Raw genomic sequence first — 12,217 nt, forward strand, 5'->3', positions numbered from 1 at the left:
TTGGAGGGGGCTTTTTTCCTGGGATCCATAAGCCATCAGGCCCTGGTTTGCTTTAGACACATTGATGACATCTTTGCTGTGTGGACTCATGGTGAGGCTGACCTGTTAAAATTCCTGGAATCTCTAAATACCTTTACCAATTATATTTCACATGGTCCAATTCCGAACCCCATGCCACTTTACTTGATGTTGATCTCATCCTCACCAAGGGCCAACTACACACTTCCGTCCACATCAAACCTACTAACAGACAATAGTACTTGCATGTTGATGGTTTCCATCCTTTCCATGTCAAATATTTCCTCCCACAGAGCCTCTGCATTCGAGGCAAATGTATTTGTTTGGATGCAGACACTGCACAGCAATACACCTCCACTCTCATTTCATCCTTCCCTGGATGTAATCATCCAATAGTCTAGTTCAAAAGCAGATTTCCTGGGCCATCACATCCAATCCTGGTACTGCTCATTCCTCCAGAAAAAAAACATCGAAGCACACCACTTGTCACCCAGTATTATCCTGTTCTTGAATGTATTGATCAGCTACTTCGAAAAGGCTATGACTTCCTAAAACCATGCCCTGAAATGAGATCCATTCCGTCTGAGATTTTGCCCACCACACCACTTTTAGTCGCACTCCATATCTCCGCAATATCCTCATCAGATCCTATGCTCCTTCTGCACCCATCTCCCTACCCCTGCGACCATCCCCGCAAAATGCATTTAGCTTTTCCTCTTATTAACTCATGCACACTGTTTTAGTAGTAATCTCTGTCTTGCATATTACCCTGTCTTCCACCTTTAAGCTCGCTGGCTTTCAAATCTCGTCCGTTGCAGTCTCCAATAATCATCTTTCTTTCTCATCCCGTCCGGCAAGTCTTGCTGACCCAGAGTTCTGTGTGACTTTTCTAAACTGTATCCCTTTCCCTAAACCTCTCTAGTCCTTTTCCTTCACCCTCTCCATTCCCCTTCGACTCTTATGCCAGAAGAAGGAGCCACTGGCTCTGAAAGCTTGTAAAGGTTAAATCCTTGTGTGTGTGTGTGTGTGTGTGTGTGTGTGTGTGTGTGTGTGTGCGCGCGTGCGTGTTCCCCTGCCACTGCTTGGTGAGTAGATTTTTTATGTATCCATTTACCTTATATTGTCAATAACTGATTATTTTCATTGTTCTATGATCATATTGTGAGATAGTTTTACTTTTGAATTCTCTGAACATTTCTTGCATTTCTTTCCTTACTTTCCTTTTGGCTTCATTCATTTTCTGTTTGTCAATAAGTTTTTCCACAGTGTCCCAGTACTGTGTTTGGACAATATTTTTGTAAATGCCATAATTTCCTCTGGTTGTGTTCCATTTGAATACTGCCACTTACAAGGATTCTTGCCATTCCATCCATATCAGCATCATGTCAACTAGCGCGCGCATGCACCCACCCACCCACCCACCCACCCACCCACCCACCCACCCACCCACACACACACACACACACACACACACACACACACACACACACACACCATTTACGCAACACAATCTTGTGTGACTAACTGGTCTCCAAATTGGAACTATGATCAACTACCTCCTAGTTTCTATTTTTGACTCATTTCTCAGGTAATTTTTCCACACATTCATTACAGCATACAGCCAATTTGTCCACTATCTTCCCCGAAATATTATTTTATCAACATCTGTGTGATTTAAGTTTGCATTTTAAATCCACCACAGGAATCACATTCCTGGCTGCTACTGATGTTTGTGTCACGATACTTCATTCAGAGCAATTTACCTCTCATGGAAATACCTTTAATAAATGAAAAGCACTATACTGCTTATGTTCTACAGGCTCCTATAGAACAAAGGCAATATAGTGCTTTCCATTGATTGCAATGTTTTTCTACCAATAACCAATGGAAGAATCAGTTAACATGAAAAATAGCTTTAACATCTCTCAATAATTCTGTCTCTTTATTTTGAAACAGCTAGAAATTTCTTAAATTTTGAAATGGAGAATACTATCAAAAAGCAGATTGGTGTAATACAATAGTGTTTGAAACAAGAGTACTTAACTATTATGCAAAGAGCACAGTGCTAAAAATAACAATATCAGTGCTAATATTTAATGCTCTAAGTAATGAATGTGACCAGATACTGAAACCGAAACAATACCTGAGCAGATTGTGATACAGCTTTCTCAACAGTTTTCAACAGAAATGGTATAAAATCCAGCCCTTGCATTAAAGTATTTCCAGAAAAGCAAGCAGACATGCAGCCAATATAAGCTGTGCGAACAGGAGCAGTGGAAGTCTTCAGTCCAGGTCCTTTCTATAAGAAACCACAAGTAAATACAAAAGAGTATGTTAAAATATTTTCAACTTGGTTCAAACATGAACATATCAATAACAATATCTAGAGCTCTCAACTGGGAGGCATCCACTTTCTTATTTGAAGATTTTGGCCGATTTCCCTTCAACGCTGAGTTCTTGTCAACACAATCAGTTTCATCATTCCTGGAGTAAAAATCAGATACAGGTCAAATGTAAATTTCACACAGTACTGTCTGGCAATACTACAATGAATGAATGGTCCAACCTCGACTCGGTTGGTCACAGTGTCTACAACAGAAGTGCTTGCTCTAGGGCACACCGTATGAGATGACCTAAGGAAAATGAGACAGCACTGTCGAGGTGGCAATGCATTCAGCTGCAGTGAGGGTCAGAGTGCCAGAGCACTCTTCTTATTGTTCCCAGGACATCACACGCTCAACTATTGCACTCATTTAGCACAAGAGCTTCTTAAAGTCTGACTCACAGACTAGCAGCATTTCCGTCATCTCATCGGGAGTTGAAACAGTGATGTAAAAACTACCACTACCGCTGCCACTAATGGACAAGGGACTCTTATATGTCTCCACATATTTATAACCTATGATTTCATACATTACTATGCCACTATCAATGCCTATCTATAGAGTTCTGCGCGGATGCGGATATCCGCGGTATTTGTTACTTAGCAGATAAAATCGCGACCGGCGCGGATATCCGCGGGTCATCTGCGGATAATGAGCAAGGCATCTGCCCAGTACGTATGTTGCAATGTTAGTTGCAAACTTCAAGTCTGTTGACATTCTTGGAATCTTGCAGGGCCCGGGTAGAGCGGATGTCTTGTCCTCAGATCCTGGCTACGACCGATGTAGCTGTACCCAAGGGACCTGCGCCTAATCCGTTTCCGTGACCGTGTCTTTTGTGTGGCCTGTGAAGTGTTCTCTGGGTGGCAAACCTGCCCACTGTCTAACTGACAGGTGCCCATTACAACTTTCCGCTGCCTTCAGTTAGCGCTTTGTAGTGACCGAGTGACAACGTGCATCGTAGCAAATATCAGTGAGAGTTCTTTCTTCAAATGAACACCATATCGATGGATACAATTTCGTGTACGGTGAAAAAAGGTAATTTTACATTAGTGAAGGAAAACAAATTGAAATCGCCAATTTGGAAAAAATTCGGATGCGTATTTGATGGCAACGAAAAGATAAAAGATATAGTGGCTTGTTTTGAATGTAAAAAAGTATATTCCAACACTGGACAGACAAGTGGAACTTCAAATGTGCTAAAACATTCGTGTGAGGCTGGACAAAGTAGAATAACTACTTATTTAAATACCAAGAGAGACGTGAAAGTTCCTGAAGTTCCGCCAAATTTGAAGACAGCCGCGACAGAAAAACTTATCAATCTTGTCAGCAAAGACATTTTACCATTCGAAGCTGCGTGTGGATCTGGGTTTCTCGAGACGGCACAGTTTCTTATTGATGTGGGGGCCAAGTACGGTGCAGTGAGTGCTAAGGAACTGCTACCTCATCCAGCCACCAAATCCAGAAATTTGAAGGAAACGGCTGATCGTCTGCGTGAGACTGTCTCCGCAGAAGTGAAGAATATAATCAGAGATATAGGTAGAGCACTAACTGGCGATTTATGGACTGATTCGTACCGTAAAATAAGCTATATGGGAGTGACTTTTCATTATGTTAATTATGAAGAAGTGAAACTTGAGGGTCGCGTGTTGTGCACCAGAAACTTTGAGAGTGAAATTAAAATAACAGGAGAAAACATTAAACTTGAATTAATTAAGATACTACGGTCGTTCGATTTATTCAGTGCTGTGAATAACATCGTGTTCATTACGGATGGAGGCCCAAATATTGTGGCAGCACTTCGCCAATACAAGAAGAGGCTCTCGTGCTCAGCAACAATACAAGAGGCTCTCGTGCTCAGCACACATTCTTAATACTGTGCTGGAGCACACGACTCGAGGAGACGTGAATGATGAGAAGAGTGACATGCAGCGGCTAATAAATTCCTGTCGAGCTATCACAACTTTCTTTAAAAGATCTGGTCTTCAGAATCGCCTTCAGAAGTCATTGAAAGGAGATGTAGACACACGATGGAACAGTAAATTGGATATGTTTGAGTCTATTAATTCACAATGATTTGAAGTTATGTCAATTTTGTCAGAGAAAAATCAAGATAATTTGATTGATTCTATAGACAAGAGGATGTTGGAAGATATAATAACCTTTCTGACACCATTGAAAATAGCTTCTTGTGATCTCTAAGCCTCCAAAACCCCTACGCTTTATTTGTGTGTGTTGTGGAAGTTAAAACTTCTCTCCTTTCTTGAAAAAAATGATGGCGACAGCCCAGTTCTGATAGATTTAAAGAGTACAGCCAAATCTATTTTAATCAGCAAATGGGACATAACAGTAACCCATCAACTTGGGAATTCCTGCAAAAAAACAGAAGTCTGACGTACTTTTTAATGAATTTGAAGATTCCTCAAGTTATGAATCGACGAGAGATCTTGACTTTGCGTCAGATTTTGGATTCGTGATTTCCTGTCAGGAAGGTTGCTGTTTGTAGTAATAGACGGCAAATCATCAAGTAAAACTGAAGTGATATCAGGTGTTCCCAAGGGAAGCGTCCTGGGACCTCTGCTGTTCCTGATCTATATAAATGACCTGGGTGACAATCTGAGCAGTTCCCTTAGGTTGTTAGCAGATGATGCTGTAATTTACCGTCTAGTAGGGTCATCCGAAGACCAGTATCAGTTGCAAAGCGATTTAGAAAATATTGCTGTATGGTGTGGCAGGTGGCAGTTGGCGCTAAATAATGAAAAGTGTGAGGTGATCCACATGAGTTCCAAAAGAAATCCGTTGGAATTCGATTACTCGATAAATAGTACAATTCTCAAGGCTGTCAATTCAACTAAGTACCTGGGTGCTAAAATTACGAACAACTTCAGTTGGAAAGACCACATAGATAATATTGTGGGGAAGGTGAGCCAAAGGTTGCGTTTCATTGGCAGGACACACAGAAGATGCAACAAGTCCACTAAAGAGACAGCTTACACTACACTCGTTCGTCCTCTGTTAGAATATTGCTGCGCGGTGTGGGATCCTTACCAGGTGGGATTGACGGAGGACATCGAAAGGGTACAAAAAAGGGCAGCTCGTTTTGTATTATCACGTAATAGGGGAGAGAGTGTGGCAGATATGATATGCGAATTGGGATGGAAGTCATTAAAGCAAAGACTTTTTCGTCGCGCCGAGATCTATTTACGAAATTTCAGTCACCAACTTTCTCTTCCGAATGCGAAAATATTTTGTTGAGCCCAACCTACATAGGTAGGAATGATCATCAAAATAAAATAAGAGAAATCAGAGCTCGAACAGAAAGGTTTAGGTGTTCGTTTTCCCGCGCGCTGTTCGGGAGTGGAATGGTAGAGAGATAGTATGATTGTGGTTCGATGAACCCTCTGCCAAGCACTTAAATGTGAATTGCAGAGTAGTCATGTAGATGTAGATGTAGATGAAATTCTCAGATATACGAATGATAAAGTCCAATTTTCGGAAGGCATCGACCTGATAGCTTGGTGGCATGGACGTGAAAACGTCTATCCGCGTCTTTCCAAACTTGCATACTTCGTGCACTGCATTGCAGCGTCCAGCGCGCCATCTGAGAGAAGCTTCTCTACTGCGGGACAAATAATGCAGGACCGACGCACGTCTTTGAAGCCACAGATGATTGATGACATCATGTTCCTGCATAGTAATCTTCCAAAGTAAAACGGTACTTGTACAGCTTCTCTTACTTCTCTGTATTTTTTGGGCTTCTCTGAATTAGTTACAATTTTTTTCATCTGATTCTTTCTTTTACAGAATTTGAATCAGAAGCAAGCAGAAGACGAAAATATTTAATCTGAAGCATGTGAGTTTTTATTGTAATATTTATAGTAAAGAATTTCCTCAACATATTGTTAGTATTTTTACTATTCCCAACAAGAACATTTAAGTAGCATTAGGTAAAGGAAGGAAATATTTAACAATCAATTTGTTTTGTTGTAATTTTCATATTAAAGAGCTCAATTTTAAGTTTTTACTCGTCGCAACAAGAACATTCAACAGCTAACACGTCAATATTACTAAACTAGGCAATGATGATCTCATAAGTGCCTACCTAAATTTTAGCGTGCACTACAGTAACATTTGCAGCCGCCGAGCATTGTCGCTCTTTGTGAACAGTGAAACAGCCCGGCCGGGGCAGTGGCACAGCGGGCTTTGTAATTAATTACAAGTGGGACTTCAAACTACGGCTCACGACCACCAACAAGCTGTGACTGCGATAGCCCGTGAAAGATTATTGTGATCACATTGAAAACTTACAAAATATTCAAATCATCCAAAATAATGTGTCTTTTAATTTACCAGGCAATTAGTAAAGATAAGGGCTGAAATTCTTAACAAAATTGAACATTTTAACTGTAACTCGGTATTGCTTAACAGGGAACGGTGCCTAACATTTGAAGTTATGGGACAGTGGTTTTTATATAGACATCTTGAAATCGTTTGCAGTTCCATTAAACTCTGAAAAAAATTATTTTTTAACATTGAAAGTATTACCTGCGAAATCTACTGCAAATTCTGTCTTAGTAATTTAGACCAATGTTGAGGATGTTTTAAAGTGTGAAAAACTTTGTTTAGTTGAGAATGAAACAAACATTTCATTTATCGCTAGGTCTTAATTCGATAAATCAGCCAAAAGGTGAGGTTCGAGATTTCAATCGTATTTTGGACTCCTAATTTCTATAACCACTGATTTTGTTGTCACTCTTCGGAAGACGAGTTATTTCTTCCAGACAACGTCAATTATTGCTGGCAGTTTAACTTTTTCACAGGTGCGCCAGCGTTTTGCAGTGTAGGCCTAATACTGTAAATATTTTCACCTGCAAATGACGAGGACTGAACACGTAAGCTATAATATAATCATCAGCTGACATGAATGGCTTCAAAATTTGACACATCCAAGCAGTGAGTACAAAAAAACTGTCGGTAAATGATGCAATGTGCTAGTAACAGTTTAAAACCATCGTCATTTTCAGCTACCTTGGCACAAGAGCAATGAAATATAATTGTTTCTATACATGTATTTTCATCATTTAATACTATTACATTGAATTTTTTTTTTTTAAATAGCGTTTCCAATCTCACGAGATCCAAGCCGCTACTGTGTGTGCTCCGGAGTGCCAATGCTTTCCTGTTTGGAATGGTCTGCTTTAGAGTAGGTATAGAGCATTTCCTGTGATTTAAGAAGTCAAAAGTAGTTAAGTTGTCGCAGAAATGGCACCCTAGCAATAACTTTGTCATTACATGCCACAATTCTAAGTACTACTGTCTATTACTATTAATTACTCATTCAAAACTTAAATATATGCGGATGTGGATAAAAAACTTGCAGATGCAGATTAATTGCTGCAGATGCGGATGCAGTTGCGGATTAGGACCTTGCGGATGCGGTGCGGATTGCACTTTTCTTATCCGCGCAGACCTCTACCTATCTATCTATTACTATATTCATTTATTACCCTTCCTGTCTCTTCTAGTTATTAGTAACATACCTATTTCCAAGAGAATCTCAGTTTATGATAGTTTGTGCATTTATGTTCTATATATCTTTACCATTCATTACAATTAGGAGGAGACATGAATACTGTATTTCTTTTCCAGGGAAGTTACAAACTTGCTTTTGAATAAATCATTTTATTTTATCAGTGCACATAAGCTATTATTTTCTTAAACAGTTTTTCCTGTTGCTGAGCAACAATCATACGATAAGTTTTAAATGAACACACCGTCATTTGACTATATTGTCCTTTATTCAATTATGACCCAGGTTTTGGGCTTTTATGCCATTTTCATGTAATTAAGTTTATGCCATTGCAGGACATCAAGCTAAAAACTGACCATAAATTAAGAAAAACCAGGAGCAAATGATATGATTTCATCTGTATGCTTTGATGGTTTAGTTTCTTGAGTTTCTATCTGTTAATTTAATATCTAATAGCCACAATCCTCGCATTTTCATTTGCGTCGGAAAGTAAACCGATTTTGTGACGTATTACAAGTTCCTAATCAGGGCGAATTATTTAGTCTCACCTGAGTGTTTTGGTAGTTTGGTTTTTGAATCTCTGCATATTAATTTAATTTATTAGAGTTCCTGCATTTTTGTCAGGGTTTAAAGTAGAGTTCCACAGCACGTGCCAATAGTCTATTTATCTCGGTAGTTCAGTTTTCCACGGGCCTTAGTATGGATAGGGACAGCAATTTTAGTGTGTGGATACAAGCTGAGTCGGTGACACTTCGCTGTAAGTTCCAGGCTGTGGAGGCTTCAGTTACACAGCTTGAAGTTGCAGTGGATGGGCACCACTGTTGTGGGCCGGCCGTGGAGATCTATCTGACGTCCAGCATGTCTGAGTCCTCCGATTGATCCTCACCTGTGGCCTGCCCAGTTACTGCTCACACTGAGGTGACGACACACCTGTGGTCAAGAGGGAAGTCACCCCACAGTGTGGCAGGTGGCAAAAGAATTCCCAGGGGGCCGCATGTAAGGCGTCCCTGGTTAGGCTGACAAACAGGTTCCAGGTGCTGTCTGTGGCTGACACTGTACTTCAGCCAGATGCAATTGCCTGTCCTGTTTCAGAGGAAACCTCTCAGCCTGCAAGATCTGGGCTATCACAGAGGGTGAGATTACCGACAGTTGGGGTCTCAAACGTTAGGTGCGTTATAGGGCCCCCTTAGGTACATGCGTGGCAAGAAGGGGAAGGAAGTCAATGTGCATTCCATGGTGGAGTCATTCCAGACGTGGAACGGATCCTTCCAGATGCCATGAAGAGCACAGAGTGCAGCCAAGTGCAGTTGGTGACTCACTTCAGTACCAATGATGTGTGTCACTTTGGACTGGAAGAGAGCCTCTCTCGTTTTGAATGGCAAACAAAAGTGGTAAAGGCTGCCAGTCTTGCTTGCAAGATGAAAGCAGAGCTGACCATTTGCAGCATAGTCGACAGGACCAATTGCGGACCTCTGGTACAGAGCTGAATGGAGGGTCTGAATCAGAGGCTCAGACGGTTCTACGACTCTGCAGGCTGCAGATTCCTCGACTTGCGCCATAGGGTGGTAGGGTTTCAGGTTTCCGCTGAACAGCTTACAAGTCCACTACATGCAGGAGGTGACTACACAGGTAGCAGGGGTTCTGTGGCATTGACTGGGCGGTTTTTTAGGTTAGAGGATCTCATGAAAATACAAAATGGGCTTCAGTCACAAAGAGTGCAGGCAGAACACAGGAAGAATGCAGATACAGAAACCATAGGTATGTTGTTGTTGTTGTGGTCTTCAGTCCTGAGACTGGTTTGATGCAGCTCTCCATGCTACTCTATCCTGTGCAAGCTTCTTCATATCCCAGTACCTACTGCAACCTACATCCTTCTGAATCTGCTTAGTGTATTCATCTCTTGGTCTCCCTCTACGATTTTTACCCTCCACGGTGCCCTCCAATGCTAAATTTGTGATCCCTTGATGCCTCAAAACATGTCCTACCAACCGATCCCTTTTTCCAGTCAAGTTGTGCCACAAACTTCTCTTCTCCCCAATCCTATTCAATACCTCCTCATTAGTTACGTGATCTATCCACCTTACCTTCAGCATTCTTCTGTAGCACCACATTTCGAAAGCTTCTATTCTCTTCTTGTCCATAGGTATAACAGTTGTAAACAGTCATAGCTGTGTTGGGAAAGTACCAGAGCTCCTAGTGCTAACACAAAGCACTGCTGCTCAAATCGTTATAGAAACTGAAAGCTGGCTAAAGACGGAGGTAAGTTCAGCTGAAATTTTTGCAAAGAACCTAACGGTGTTTTGAAAGGATAGGCTAAACACAGTTGGCGGTGGTGTGTTTGTTTCTGTTAGGAAGTAGTTTATCTTGTCACAAAACTGAAGTAGATAGTTCCTGTGAGTTAGCATGGCCAGAGGTCATTCTTGGCAACCAGAATAAAATAATACTTGGATCCTTTTAACGACCTCCCAATTTGGATGATACAATTCCTGAAAGGTTCAAAGAAAACTCAAGTTTGATTTCAAACACGTACCTGGCTAATACAATTATAGTTGATGCTGACTTTTATTTACCATCGATATGTTGGTGAAATACATATATAAATCTTGAGGTAAGCATGGAACATCATCCAAAATTGTGCTAAATGCATTCTCTGAAAATTATTTTGAGCAGTTAGTTCATGAGCCCACGCGAATAGTAAATGGTAGTGGAAACACACTTGACCTCTTAGCAAACAATTAATCCTGAGCTAATAACAAGCATCAAAACAAATACAGGGATTAGTGAACAAAGGGTTGCCGTAGCGAGATTGAATCTCCAAAAATAAATGAAAACAATCAATTACCAACAAAATTATTTAATTGGATGGATCAAAAATCTGCTCACCAAGCGTCGGAAGAACACACACATAAAAGACTGTCATGACTGGCAAGTGTTCAGAGCCAGTGGCTTCTTCTTCAGGCACAAGGGTTGATGGGGAAGGAAGACAGGTGAAGGAAAGGAGGAGTCACTGGCTCTGAAAGCTCGCCAATCACAACAGTCTTTTATGTGCATGTTCTGCCGCTGCTTCGTGAGTAGATTTTTTATCTATCCAATTAAATTAAATAAATGAAAGATATACCTACTCAAAAAATAAGATAAAAATTCACTTGATGCCTTCCTCACACACAACTTCCACTCCTTCCAAATTAACAATGAAAGTGTAGACCAAATGTGACTTGAATTCGAAGATACAGTATCAGCAGCAATCAGAACACCGTTGCAGAAACAACAAAAAAACATGCCAAATTTAAACAGGTGCACAATCTCCACGACTCGCGATCTTTTACAGAAGCACAGACTTCAATGTGAGATGCTTATAATAGTTTCCACAGCGAAATTTTGTCTCAAAACCTGGCAGAAAATCCAAAGAGATACTGGTTGTATGTGAAGTATGCTAGTGGCAATACACAACGAATACCTTCTCTGCGCAATAGCGATGGAGATATTGTCGAAGACAGTGCTGCCAAAGCAGAAGTACTGAACACAGCCTTCTGAAATTCCTTCACCAAAGAACACAAAATAAATATTTCAGAATTCAAATCTAGAACAGCTGCCACATGTGTAACATAGAAGTAGACATCCACAGAGTAGTGAAGCAACTTAAATCATTTAACAAAAGCAAGTCTTCTGGTCCACACTGTATACTAATTAGGTTCCTTTCAAGGTTCCTTTCAGAGTATGCTGATGCAATAGCCCCATACTTAACAATCACATACAACCATTCGCTTGATGAAAGATGCATACCCAAAGGCTGGAAAGATGCACAGGTCACACGAATATTCAAGAACGGTAGTAAGAAAAATCATCTAAATTATAGGCCCACATCATTAACATCGATATGCAGCTGGATTCTGGAACATATATTGTGTTCGAACATTATGAATTATCTTGAAGAGAATGGTTTATTGACACACAGTCAACACGGATTTGGAAAACATTGTTCTTTTGAAACACACCAAGTGGCTTGTAGTGAAACGTGTGTGCTTATGGTATATCGTTCCAGTTATGCGACTGGATTCGTGATTTTCTGTCAGAAGGGTCACAGTTCGTAGTAACTGATGGAAAATCATTGAGTAAAACAAAGTGATTTCTGGCATTCCCTAAGGTAGTGTTACGGGCCCTTTGCTGTTCCTTATTCATATAAATGATTTGGGAGACAAATCTGAGCAGTCATCTTAGGTTGTTTGCGGATGATGCTGTCGTTTATCGACTAGTAAAGTCATCAGAAAATCAAAACAAATTGCAAAAC

General features: G+C 40.6%; 1 protein-coding gene across 1 annotated transcript in view; it reads right to left on the bottom strand.

Annotated features, from left to right (window-relative positions):
* The window catches only part of LOC126248822 (eIF-2-alpha kinase activator GCN1), a 282,568-nt gene that overhangs the window by 195,691 nt on the left and 74,660 nt on the right, over positions 1–12,217 (bottom strand). Inside the window, exon 9 of the mRNA XM_049950239.1 lies at positions 2,162–2,317. Within this exon, the coding sequence (XP_049806196.1) occupies positions 2,162–2,317 (156 nt within the window). The remainder of the gene's footprint in view (positions 1–2,161; positions 2,318–12,217) is intronic.

This window comes from Schistocerca nitens, chromosome 1 (assembly GCF_023898315.1).
Source record: "Schistocerca nitens isolate TAMUIC-IGC-003100 chromosome 1, iqSchNite1.1, whole genome shotgun sequence".
Lineage (NCBI taxonomy): Eukaryota > Metazoa > Arthropoda > Insecta > Orthoptera > Acrididae > Schistocerca > Schistocerca nitens.